Below are 14,102 nucleotides of genomic sequence, written 5' to 3' on the forward strand. Positions count from 1 at the left end.
ATTTTTTTAAAAAAATTAAAAACAAGTGATCCACTAACATCTTAGCCCTGGTCTACACTAGGCAGTTATTTCAAAATAAACCTCCTTCTTTCGAAATAATAAGCGGAGCATCCATACTACCATGCCCATTATTTCAAAATAACAGGCTGGTTATTTCAAAATTTGTACTCTTGCTTTCCTTGGGGAATAATCTTATTTTGAAATAGTTATTATTCCAAAATAAGTTATTTTGAAATCATTTTCTAATGTATACATGCCCTTAGACACTAACAAAAAATATATAGATAGTATCATGAGCTTTTGTGGGCACAACCAAATTCTTCAGATTATGAGAAAAGAGCAAAAATTGCTCTTTTTCAGCTTTAAATTTATGGAGTTTCTGTGTCCCCCTGCGCCTCTTGCTCCACTCATCTGAAGTTGGTTGTGCCCATGAAACTCATGATACTATCCATATATTTTTGTTAGTCTCTAAGGTACCACAGGAGCACTCGTTTTACAATTTTTTAAATTACAAACTAACACGACTACCCCCTAATGATTTTATGCTGTGAATACAGTTTACTTTTAGTATTTAAGAACAGAAACAAGAATGCCTTTAGCTTACCTAGAATATTTCTTGGGTGGCCTAACTGAGCACTGCTAAATCCAACACAAACACCTCCATTCTTCATTGCCACCAAGTCATCCAAGTCATTAGGACCAGAAGCAGACCAGTCTCTCTGCACAATACCATACACTTTGAAACGTGCAATCCCACCATCTGTCAAAAATAGAATTACAGTGGATGATTTTCTCTTTAAGAATGAATAGAACCATGAAGACCATGCTTATCCATAGTCAGAAACAATGTATAGCATAAACGGCAAGTGCAAACTGTACATTCCTGATAATCCACAGACTTTGGGATGAAAGAAAAGACCCTGAGTTTCAGTGTGAAAGCTGATTTTCACAGAGAGGTTCTGTAGTTTATTATGGCATGAATAAACAGCAAGATTGGTAGAATACCCATTCCATGGGTCAGCAAACTAATAATCCACAATGCAGTAGTATCTGAGAATACTGTACATCTCCTTAAACCACAATGTAGCATTTTAGTTTATAAAATTCACACTGAAAATCAAAGGGCAAAACTGATAAAAACATCAAACAAGCTTTAGAACAACACCATGCTGTATATATTTGTGCATCTAGGTTTTCTTGGTCCTGCCTAAGTGTGGTGGGGATGGATTAGATGATCTCTTGAGATGCCTTCCAGCCTTTCATTTCTATGATTGCCCCAAAGATACTTTTAGGAGTATGCCTTTTCATGAGCATATCAGAAATTTGTTAAAAAGCCAAAGTATTATTTTAAATTCCGATTTCACAATTTGCTACAAAAGAAGCAGGTGTTATACACTGCATCCTTTAGCCAGATATATTAAGAAATTTCAGCTGGGCAACTGTCATGACTAGAAATTGGGCAGTGGTGACTAGTGGTTGGAGAAGTGACAGATTATGAAGATTACACTAACCCTTTGGCGGCGGGACTTTTGTTTGTAACCTTTTTGCTTTTGTTAGCTTGTTTGGTTTGTAATTAGAAAGATTAGGCCCTGCTAACAGACTGTACAGCCTATTGCTCTATTTTGTTTCTGCTTGATCATCCCATTAACCTATAAAAAGTAGCAAAAACCTGGTTCGCATACCAAGTCTTATATGTAGCCCAGCTCTTTGTTAGTTAATTTATTTTAAACTAGTTGGTCTCCTCCTGCTCTGATGGCAGCAGAAAATGTGATTGGATAGACACAGAACCAACCATGAAGAAATTAAATACAGTACTATAGTCCAGTATTTCTCAACCAGTGATACGGGGACCCTTAGGGGTAATACTCAAGAGAATTCTGGGAGTACGTCAACACAACTGAAATTCGGAGAAAACTGAATTTTTGTTTTAAGTTTTACAGCGTTTTATTATTTTTGTATTTTTTTTTACACCCAAAAATGTCATCGCCCGCCACGATTAAGTTGTTTAAACAAATGTGTTGCAATGATAGAAAAAAAATTGTGTGTCTGAAAACTGTAGGTACTGGGGGGGAGGGGCTTGTAAGTCTTTTTAAAGGATACTTTATAAAAAAAAAAGGATGAGAAACACTGCTATAGTTTAGTTGCTTTCTCACACACGCTCTCTCATATATTACCTGGATAGATATTGAGCCTTATGTGTGTCCATCTTTGCTTAGAACTGACAGAAAAATAATTGTGGCTAGTATCAAGGTATCCTGGTTTTAACTCTTTCATAGGAACCAGAAGAGTCCATTCATCTGACTTCACCTAATAACAAATATTAATTAATTAGTTGTCCAGATCAAAGTAAAGGATATTTTTTCTTTAGTCCATATGTTTATTAATTAGGACCGATATAGCCCAGTATATTCTGAAATATCTGAGTCCTTATTCTTCTACACCATACTTTTTAGAATTTCTTTATTAATTACCTGTGTTTTGCAGGTATGTTTGGTATAGTGTTGGCATTTTAAACCCCATAGATCAGCACTATATACATTACTAAAATAACTACTTTTGGTTTGAACTGTTGAAGAAATTTATCTCTCATCATAGACTGTTTGAAATAAATCAGCCATTTCTGAGGACTGACCATTCAAATAAAGGTGGGGTATTCTTTGATTAAGTGCATAGGGAAGTACTTTTTATTTTCCCAATTTTTCATTAAAACTCCTAACTAACTACATGGTGCTAATACAATGTTGAAGAGGAGCTTTAAATTGCAAAACAAAAAATTAAATAAAGAGTAAAGGGGCCATATTCTGCTCTTGGTTACATTTGATGTCAGTCTGAAGTAACTCCATTGATTTCAGAATAGTGACTTTGGATTTGCACTAGTATAAATTTAGTACATATTCCTAGAACAACCTGAAATTCATGTGTAATGCAGCATAGACTTGGTGAGTCTGGTTCTGCAATCCTTTCTTGGGCAAATATCCCATAGCTTTCAAGGGAGGAAGGATGAATGATCTTGTGATTAGGTGTCAGGAGCTTGAATTTTTATTCCCAGATCTTTCACAGACATCCTATGTGACCTTTAAGTCACCATTTTCAAGATGCCTTAAGTCTGGATACCCAACTTAAGATATTTAAAGTGTCTAAAGTATGACACCTAAAAACTGGGGTATCCAAATAAGGCCCCAAGTAAATAACAGATTCATTGGGACAAACTGGAATTAAATGAAGAAAAGTTTTGTAGAGTATAACTAAACTGCCATGTAGATTAGCTACTTCCCATTAGTGGCCTGTTTATTTTTTTTAATTAGTAAGGTGCTGTCTACAGAGTGCCAAATTTTGAAATAGAGCACTATTCCAAAATGTCCCTTAATCTTCGTGGAATGAAGTTTACAGGGATGTCAGAATAGTGAGCCCTTTATTTCAAAAGCTATTTTGAAATAACAGGCTTGTTTAAAAGACGTGGAATAGCTATTTTGGGATACCAGAAGTACAGGCAGTCCCCGGGTTACATGGATCTGACTTACATCGGATCCCTACTTACAAACGGGGTGAGGCAACCCCGCACTAGCTGCTTCCCCCCAGCAGACCAAGGAGATGCGAAGCTAGCGCCCCCCCCCAAGCAGACCAGGGAGACGCGGAGCGGTTTTTCTCAGCAGACACCTCAGCTTGAGAATAAAGGACTGAGGGAAGTGAGGTGTGGGAGAATAAAACTGAGCTCTGGAGAAATGTTTGGCTAGAGTTTCCCCTACAATATGTACCAGTTCCGACTTACATACAAATTCAACTTAAGAACAAACCTACAGTCCCTATCTTGTACGTAACCCGGGGACTGCCTGTATTCTGAAATAGTGTCACAGTGTAGGTGTAGCTTAAGTAATTTGAGAACTCTTGAAAATAAAGGTGCCAGCCCTAGAAAATGAAGTCCTGTACCTAAAAGCAGAGATATAGCATAGGCACACAATCTTCCCTAGGCTGTCCAACAATTATGTCTCAACAGCATTTCGGAAGAGCCACCTCTAAATGTGAATGGATCATTCCATTTCCTTCCATGCTCAATAAATTGTTGTCCTCTTTGCTAACCCTGCCATAGGCAATGTGCTTGTCAAAGCCATCAGCACAATTGTTATTATAAACATCTGCTCACAAGGATCTGGATTCAGACTAACACTCATTTTAAAAATAGATCTCTGAAAAGCCATCAAAATTCAACGTTAACTCATAATCAAATTAGGCCTAATTGAAACTGTGAGGTAGAAGTACAAGCTTTTGTATTCCATTAAATCCTAAGAACCACCCAGCCTCCAAAGTAGTATACCTTCTTGACAGCTTGAAACTCTTCATCTGAAGCTGCAGTGCCTATCCTGTCTCCTCTTGGGCAAAACTCTGATAAATCCACTGACGGAGCAACATAAACACACACAGTCAATAACTAGTGCTCTTGAAATATTTTTAAACTAAAATATATACCCACAAAAACTCATGATACAATATATTTTTGGTTAGTCTCTAAGGTGCCCCAGGACTACTTGTTGTTTTTAAAGTTACAGACTCACACAGCTAACCCTCTAAGATTTTTTAAAATATCTAGAATGACAGAAGTAGGAACAGCACTATTTGGTCAGCTGAGTAATAACATCCCAAGAATCTGAACATGTTATAGGAATACTTATTTTAGGTGTACCATGCCTACAAAATATATTATGCTGAAAGCGAATAGGCAGTCCTCAGCATCACAACTTTGACTTTTAATGAACAGCTCTTACCACATTTCTGAATTGACAGCCTGAATCAACTTACGACGCTGTTTTTGACTTTACGATGGTTGGTCCCACAGCAGAGTGCATTGTGGTTCCAAGTTACAATGTTTTGACTTACAACACAGTTTTCAGGAACCAAATGTGTTATAAGTCCAAAGACTGCCTGTATTTGATATATTATGTCTATTGTCAAAAATAAGTCATTTAGCTTAATTATTTTAATTATTTTTGTTTTGTTTTAGAGTAGGTCAGATTTTTCTCTTTAAGCCAAATCCAGCCCTTTCTTCTGCAGCCCCAGAGTGATCCCTAGCAGTGGAACCAGTGCAGTATAAAGGGAGAGCTGAATGGTTAACAGTGGATGAGCACAGCAGAGATGTATAACATAAGTGAATCATGGAAGACCACTCAAGGAATCAGCGTGGCAACAGGCAGGGAAAGGAGATAGAGCAAAGGCAGGAGGGAGAGCAGTTATGCTAAAAGATTTGCTCCTACACAGTTTTTCCCCATCACTCTCTGTGGAAAGGCCACATACAAAGCTATGCATTAATTTAATTCTAGCAGTATTTCCTGAGCCAACTAAAGCCTGGGGAAGGATGATGGGTTTTCTCCCATGGTATATCTGCTTGGCACCCAACCCAGGCTGATTTGTTGGACTCTGGATTTAGCCCTATATGGAGTATTTTATTTCCTTAGAATTAAAATGTGTGATTATTTAAAATGTGTTTAGTTATTAAGCACACAATACTGTGGGTGAGTGATGTGAACTTGTGACATAAATCAGTGAAAGCAACGGGTGTGCCCTCCCATCATTCACAGCCTTGATCACCCAGTGTTTCTGGCACCATTACCTGAAATGCTGTTTTCACAAAGTGATATTTCAAGGGATTATATCATTCCAAATACTAACCTTGCAATTCCTTAAATTTATTTTGTCGACTGTACAAAACAATGTAACTCCTCTCTCCCAATAATAAGGATCCAATATTAGCACTATAACATAGAGAGCAAATATTGCTTCTGCTAAGACATCTGGAGGCTTTCTAGAAATTATTTTATTAGTTACCTTGTGTCAAACATGCTGCCTGAATTGATATACGAGGAGCACAGTTTCCAGCAAAGAAAGATGTGTTTACCTCAAACCCATGGATAATACCTGGTACTCCCAATTGGATAATACACCAATCGTGTCCTGAAAGACAGAGGACAAACTTCTAACAAATTTAATACGCCACCAATGAATAAAAGTGGCAATTCATTTAACCAATATTTAGGCTATGTCTACACTATGACTTTTGTGGCAAGAGGCAATGGAAATGAAGTGCAAATTAGCATTTTCCTGTGCTTCATTTGCATACTCTCTTTCGTTCCATTTTTGTGCTAGGGGTTTTTGCTCAAAAACAGGCAGTGTGGCCATGGCCGTTTTAAACAAAAAACTTTTTTTCTGCAGGATCCTTATGCCTCTCCGGGATCTGGATTTCAAAATCTCAGAATTATGAATATACCTGTACTCAGGAGGTTGGTTCACACCTTTATAAAAATAGGGGACCTTTTAAAAATTCAGACAAAGCCCTCTAAGTGTGGATTTTGAATACTTTTAAGTGTAGATATTCAGATCGAATGTTTTAATTTAGGCCTATCTCTTTTTTGGAGTGAACAATTGCAGGTTTAGGAGCATCTCCAGATCACTACAAGTAATATATAAAGTACTTGTACTTCAATTAAAAACAAAACAAACGAGTGGTTCATGACAAAATGGGCCATCAGAATATGCCACAGAAGCAAAAAAAGAATTTAAACTCCCAGGATGTTTGTAAGGAGTTTCTGGAGATTTTACACATGAAATTCATGAATTTATCTACCGTTTAAACTCTTGCCATTCAGTAGGACTCTGCAAAAATTGAAGGTCTGGATTCATACAGATCTGACGAACCCAAGCCAGTAGTTTTAGTCCATGTGGTGGTTCACATTTTGAAAGATTTATTGTTGGAGTTTCTGGTTCATTCAGTCCCAACAGCTTCAAGCTCACCACTCTCAAAACTGGAAGGCTTCATACAGAGATCCATCAATTTCAGCCCCTTCATATCCTATAGTGTTACTATTAATTGACTATTATTAACCATATTACCTGGAATCCTTTTCCTTCTTGTCTCCCATCCGTCCATCCACTTGCCATAATCTGTAAATTCATCTGCTTTAAAAATTGGACTCTGTTTCTAAAAAGTAAATAAGAACAACGGACCATATTCTGTCATCTCTTATACCAGTACAACTCCATTGACTCGTGTTCTGAGCACAGAATTTTAACTAACATAGAACATGCAGGTTTCAAGCCTCTTGACTGATTTTATTAGTAAATGAGCATATAAATGTCATTCTAGTCTCTAGAAATGGATTTATACCAATCTATTCCAGCTGAGGACCTAACTTCAATGGGTCAGTTTTTTCTTTCAGTTACACATGTGGTATCAATCCCTGATTTCAGTGGGATTTTTGTACATGTAATGATTGTAGGAACTGTTTGCTAACAGATTTATATTTTAAATGGGTTAGTTGAAATTCATCATCAATTCTAATCAGAGCTAAAATGTATTTTAAAGTTGCTTTTTTAAAAGAGAGGCAGTGAGAGGAAGAAAGTGTGCAAAGAAAACTAGTTAACCTAAAGGTGTATGAAAAAAATTATATGGCAGGGTGGTTGGCAAATAGCGGGAGACTGTACTCTGTGACATAGGAGGTCGCTTTCACTTCTTGGTTCCTATGTTCCTAAATGTTTGTGCTATTATTTAGCAGGTTATGAAAGGAAATGGTAGTTGGGGGGGGAAGGGGGCTGAGAAATCCCACTTGATCCACTAGTTTCCATTGTAGGGTAATGCCTGAATTCTGATTACACCTGAATACCTTTCAGAAGTTATTATTGCATCAGTAATGAGACTGCAATTGAAATAAATCAGTAATCAAGAATCAAAAAGTTTGGTAAATCTAATGAAGCCTATACAGATGCTTCCTGTATCACAAATAGCAATAGCCACATGTCACAATGAAAATGTCAGAGTGGTAAGATGGGCTACTTCCCTTCATTATTCCCCACAGGCTCATTGTACAGCTACATTACAGTCACTTTACACAAGTTTAAATGATTCAGTAATGGAAAAAACTATGCAGAAGCAGATCCTTTGTTTCTGGAGGCATCCTACAGGCTATTTTAATCTCTGATCCTTGCTCCCCCTTCCTGGGTTACTGCTTTGCTTGCTCCTATGGGATAATTTCATTGTTCATTTGGCAATGAGACCCCAGGATTAAGGGTGGGTTTGCTAGATTCTGAAGTCTGAATAAAATTTAATCTCTGCTTTGGCTGAATGGGCTTCACATGACGAAATTTCCCCCCTGCCATATCCTCCTTCCAGGGGCCTCTTGTCTTAATGATCTGCCTTGAATTGCTCACTTGTTACACCTGTCCAGGTGTATTGGGAGCCTGCTCCAGTCTGTTATGTAACGTTTCACCATTTGCAAGTGGCAGTTGCATGGTTCCTCCCCTTCCGAATTCCCGTGTCAGCAGGTTGGCTGGCATTTGCATTCACACCCAAATGAGGAGGGGAGACATGGAATCTGTCTGGTCCCAGGTGTTTCATGGACAGTGTGTGGCTGGGAACAGGCAGGTCTTCAGGGTCTTTGCACTGTCCCAGCAGTGCTGGCTTCCCTCCCTTCCTTTTTCAGCAACATTCTCGACACAGGATCCCACCTTCAGTGCAGTGCAATGTGGGGGATATCTTGATACAGCCCTTTGCCACTGCTCAATATAAACATCAGTACAGGCAGTCCCCGGGTTACATGGATCCGACTTACATCGGATCCCTACTTACAAACGGGGTGAGGCAACCCCGCACTAGCTGCTTCCTCCCAGCAGATCAGGGAGACGCGAAGCTAGCGCCCCCGCCAGCAGACCAGGGAGATGCGGAGCAGCTTTTCTCAGCAGACACCTCAGCTTGAGAATAAAGGACTGAGGGAAGTGAGGTGTGGGAGAATAAAACTGAGCTCTGGAGAAATGTTTGGCTAGAGTTTCCCCTACAATATGTACCAGTTCCGACTTACATACAAATTCAACTTAAGAACAAACCTACAGTCCCTATCTTGTACTGCCTGTATAACAAAGAGACACATCTCCCTCCAGTACTGCACATTTCCAGATCCCCCCAGGAAAAGATCTAGGCTCAGAGTTAATGTTTTACAAAAAGGCCATGAATAATTGCACTGCTAAGTCCTGAGGTGCCTTAGGGATGTGGCAGATTGTGGCATCTTAGGGATGAGCTGATTTCTTGGGGCATCCCACAAAAGCTGATGTCCAGATGGATCTTATGGTCTCTGGGGTACCACAGGATTCCTCGTTGTTTTTACAGACTCAGACTAACGTGGTTCCCCCTCTGAGACTAAAAATTATCCATCTGCAGGATCTTTAAGGCTTCTCCTACTTACTAGGACCAGAGCAAGTGCACAAAGGGAGAGGAACAGCTCCACCGGGGTTTGCTGTGACAGTCTGAGAGCTCAGGGCAAGCTTTGATGTGGAGTAGCGCGCCTTCTCTAAAGGGTCACGGCAGATGGAGGGATGTGCACTGGGCTGGGGATGACGCTTGCATCCCAGAGAAATGGCGCAAGTTTATTCCAGCTGCTTTGCAAAGATACTGAGATGCCCATTAATTAAATGCTGCTTCATCTCATACAAAATGTAGGAATTCCACGAGGACAAGTGTATTAACTCCTTCTCTGGAGAATGTAGAGGAAGCCTCTCCTAGAGCAGAAATAGGAAGCTACAAGAGACCACTCTTATGAGGCACATTTGTTTTATAAATGTTTTTAAGCTTCTATCAAACACACTTTTTAAGGGCCTAATGTGCTAACAGCTGCCATGTTCCTCCCCAGAGGTGACAGCATTTCAGTAGTGGATAAGACCGATCCCTGCCTGGGACATCAGCAGGCTGAGAGAATGAACATCTGTGAATGTCTGTGGGGCCATGAGTGGGGAAGATGAAACAGGGAAAAGTTTTTGTTTTTCCTGTTTGGCGCTGCAAGGGTGGGTTCTTCCAGAGATAATGGATACATCCCAGAGGGGTTTCCCCTGCTGTAGAGAGCAAAGAGCTATCTTGGCATCCTTCTGGGTTACCAATACCCTCTCCACATTGGGTACATATGTCTTCTGCTCTCAAGGTGGAGGCACTTTGGTTTTGGTTCCTCATGAGGCTCCATCCCCGGGACCCAGTTACTTGTGCTACCCAGAAGACAGAAGCTCCAGGGGGTGGGTAAATGGAGCCCTCACATCAGTAAGAGCAGTGGCTGAAGTGTCATACCTCCACCTGCTTCCTAGTCCAGTGCCATATCCTGACAGCATTGGCGTGGGCAAACTGAAGGATCTCTGGTGACTGAGGAGGGCCTCAGGGAACCTCTCCCCAGTGGTATTGTCCAAGGGAGGTGGAGACTTTTGGGGAAAGGGCTTCATTCCTTGCTTCCAACCAGGGCAGGCAGTGGTCCTTTGAGTTAGCTTTTCAGTGTAGGAATCAGGGCAGGCAAGGTAGGATGGTTCTTGGCAGGGCTGGGGGCTACAGAGAGGTGTCCAGAGGAATCACAGCTCTTCTACCTTCCGCTAGCTCTGTGCCGGACCCTACTGGCCACAGAAGGGGGGCACTGGAGTTTGCCCTGTGATTTGGAGGGAGGGGCATCACATTTCCCTCCCCCACTTCCCAAGATGGGGGAAGATTTGGGAATTAATTGGGCCGCTGGTGCTGTCTGTGCTGGTGTCAGGCTGAGCAGGCCCAGGGAGTCTCAAGCAAAGGGATTGGCTCTGGAGCAGAGGTGAAAAGGTGCACTTGAGGTGAGAAGGTGCAGCAAGGCTGCTCCAATCCAAGGCACTGGGAAAGCCCTGAGGGGTCCTCAACACCATTGCGGGTTGTGTAACCCACATACCTAGGCTATGTCTAGACTGGCATGATTTTCCGCAAATGCTTTTAACGGAAAAGTTTCCGTTAAAAGCATTTTCGGAAAAGAGCGTCTAGATTGGCACGGATGCTTTTCCGCAAAAGCACTTTTTGCGGAAAAGCGTCTGTGCCAATCTAGACACGCTTTTGTGCAAAAAAGCCCCGATCAGCATTTTCGCGATCGGGGCTTTTTTTACGCAAAACAAATCTGAGCTGTCTACACTGGCCCTTTTGCGCAAAAGCTTTTGCGCAAAAGGACTTTTGCCCGAACGGGAGCAACATAGTATTTTCGTAAGAAGCACTGATTTCTTACATGAGATCGTCAGTGTTCTTGCGGAAATTCAAGCGGCCAGTGTAGACAGCTTGCAAGTTTTTCCGCAAAAGCAAATGCCAATCTAGACACAGCCCTAGTGTGGATCACTGTACCGTATAGTGGCACTTAGATCACTTACCGCAAGAGATAAGAACAAGGGAGCTCTACTGCCTAAGCTGAGAGCCAGCTGGCTTTATAGCTCAAGCTGTAGAGGCTCCCACTCTAAGCTCCAGCCCCTCCACTCATGTAGTCAGCGTGCAGATGATCTGTGGACTCCAGCCTGACTCTGCCTTTGTTAAAAAAAAACCTGTGGGTCTGAGAGGGGAGACCGGGAGAGGTCTGTGCTGTAACAAAGCTCCATCCTGGCTTTGCCAACTCGTGGGCCGGGACAGGGATGAGGGATCAGCATAGCCACGTGGGACAGGCTTCCCAGCAGCTAGCTCCTCACAGCTTTCTCCGCTGTCTTTCTGAACCTGCCCAAGCAAAGCAGAGCTATTTCAGAGCATTGCTGCAGCCCAGGCAGCAGGGTACAGCACCACAGAGCAGTGTCTTAGAGGTACATGGTTTCACTAGGAGGGTGGTGAAGCACTGGAATGGGTTTGCTAGAGAGGTTGATGAATCTCCATCCCTAGAGGCTTTTAAGGCCGTGCTTGACAAAGCCCTTGCTGGGATGATTTAGTTGTGATTGGTCCTGTATTGGGCAGGGGGTTGGACTCAGTAGCCTCCTGAGGTCTCTTCCAACCTGGTTTCCTGCCAGCATGCCCACCTCCTGCCTGCTTTCCTGGGCTCCCTACCAGCTTCTTGGCAAGCTGCCTGGTAGGATATTGGAGAGTTGGGGGTCCCTCCAGGCTGCCCAGCTTTGCAACTGGCAGGCATCCAGCTCACTATACAGCCAGAGAAGCCAGAGAGACAGCCTAGCTCCCCAGGATGGGCAGCATTCTGGGCACAGTTTCTGTAGCAGCCCACCAAGTGAGGTGCTGAACAGCAAGGGCTCCTAAGCTCTGTTCCATGCTCCCCTGTTCCCCAGCCATTAAGGCTCTCTGATGGCAATATAAAGAGCCTGGGACTCTGGTTGCCATCAGAAGCAGCAGTGGTGACTGGGAGCCCCAGACCCTTTTGAATCACTGGACCCCTGGGGTAGTTGCCCCCTTTGCATCCTTCTCCTACCTCTCTCTGTCAGCAGTCCTGTCCATGGCAATGCAAGTGGAGGGAAAGGCTAGCTACATTCCATCTCTGACAAGATTATACTCGAGGGTAGTGGGGCACTAGCCCTCATGCTGCTCAAATCTCCACAGCTATAATCTCTTTTTTGTGCACTAGCTCAGTAAAAAGGCAGCCTCACACAGCAATCCAGGTTCATGACGAGAAGCAAGAGCTGGACAAAACCAGCTAATGGGCAGGGTGCAAAAGATGAAGTAACAATAGGAAGTACTTCACATTACACACAGTCAACTTGTGAAACATGTTGCTAGGGGAAATTGTAAAGGTCAAAAATACAACTGAGTTCAGAAAAGAATTAGACAAGTTCATGGAGGATAGGTCCATCAATGGCTATTAGCTGAAAATATTCAGGGACACAACCCCGTGTTCTGGGTGTCCCTAAATCTCTTACTGCCAGAAGATAGGACTGGACAGCAGAGAGTGGATCACTCAATAATTTCCCTGTTTTTTCCCTCTGAAGTACGTGGCACCAGCCACCGTCAGAAAACAGGATATTGGGCTATATAGACTGTTGGTCTGATGCACCCTAGCTATTCTTATGTTCTCATAACTATGCAAGCTTATTTTTGCATACTCAGTGCACACTGTGCAGTTTGCTTCCTGCAGAGCCATTTTCAGGTGGTGGTGTTTATCTCTACATCCTGATGTGTATTGTTCTGCCTTTCCGAGGCATTAATTTTTCAGTGATTGACTTCATGCTATTTGGTGTGCTTCTTGCTAATTGAGGATGTGACTGGAAGGTTCTAGAGATGACAGCTATGTTCCGCACATAAACACCAATGGGATCAAGAGGTGTGTGGGGGGGATCTTTTGCTTCTTCCCATTCCCACTGCCCTCAGGCAACTAAGGAAGTTTTACCAGTCTCAAGTAAGGAGCCAAGAAAGAGAATCTTGCAAAGGGATAAGCAGAATTACAAGGTAAGTAATTTTCCCATAAAGCTAGTGGAAGTAGTTTCCAAGTAACATATACATGAAATTACACTGATACATTACAAAGATGATTTATTATAATGTAACATTTATATTGTGACAGTGCCTAGAGTCCAACCCGCTCAGGATATAGTGCTTGGCACTGTACAAACAAAATAAGTGTCAGAAACCAGGGCTTGCAGCTGAGACTGTGACCAGCCAATTCCACTCCTTAGTGAGCAACAGAGGACCCCACAGCTGAATCACAGTTGGCTGCAGCAGAATCACCTATCTGGCTATCCAAATCAGCAGACCTGTTCTTAAGACCAATAGCTGCAGCAGAAGATTGGCTGCTCAGAGCATTTGTCCATGGCTGTGTTGGCTCCTGTGCTTGCTGGTTCTTAGCCCTGCCTCACTCCAAGTAACCTAGCTCTGACCCTCTTCAATAATTCTTCACTTCTGTCTTTAGTTCTGATCCAAGTCTCTGCCTGCTGGCTCCTGCTCTAACCACTAGGCATGATTGCCCACTTCCTGGTCTCTGATAATAAATTAGAGTCACTGACTCTAAAGCCTACAGTCTTTAAAAGTCTAGACAAACCATCCAAAGCAGTAAATGTCAGCTTGCCATACCTTTAAGAGATTCTCTGCAGGAGCAAAAAAATCATCCGTTGCAAATAAAACCTACACAAGTAAAAAACAAATAAAAATAATAATTATAAATGTATATGGTTTTATTTCATTTTCTAGTGAAATGTGTTAAGTTATCCAGTAAAAAAAATATTATGTTGCCTAAAGGCTTATAGACATATACATATAATATTTTTTTTTAATGATTGTATACATTTCTATTTTAGGTGCCAATCCTGAAATGAACATGCATCGAACCTTATTGAATTCACTTGTTTGCTTGAGGATCAGGGCCTTACACTTCTTTCCACATCTTTAC

At 41.9% G+C, this 14,102-nt stretch overlaps 1 protein-coding gene across 2 annotated transcripts in view; it reads right to left on the reverse strand.

Moving 5' to 3' along the window:
* The window catches only part of ALLC (allantoicase), a 31,332-nt gene that overhangs the window by 9,884 nt on the left and 7,346 nt on the right, over positions 1-14,102 (reverse strand). For both annotated transcript variants that reach the window (XM_006112062.5, XM_089777060.1), the window contains exons 3-8: positions 13,787-13,837; positions 6,880-6,967; positions 5,818-5,943; positions 4,313-4,392; positions 2,175-2,307; positions 605-760 (exon numbers count right to left, since the gene is read on the reverse strand). In XM_006112062.5, coding sequence (XP_006112124.2) covers positions 605-760; positions 2,175-2,307; positions 4,313-4,392; positions 5,818-5,943; positions 6,880-6,967; positions 13,787-13,837 — 634 coding nt within the window. The remainder of the gene's footprint in view (positions 1-604; positions 761-2,174; positions 2,308-4,312; positions 4,393-5,817; positions 5,944-6,879; positions 6,968-13,786; positions 13,838-14,102) is intronic.

The sequence above is a fragment of the Pelodiscus sinensis genome, chromosome 3, assembly GCF_052426305.1.
Source record: "Pelodiscus sinensis isolate ZL-2025 chromosome 3, ASM5242630v1, whole genome shotgun sequence".
NCBI classification, from domain to species: domain Eukaryota; kingdom Metazoa; phylum Chordata; order Testudines; family Trionychidae; genus Pelodiscus; species Pelodiscus sinensis.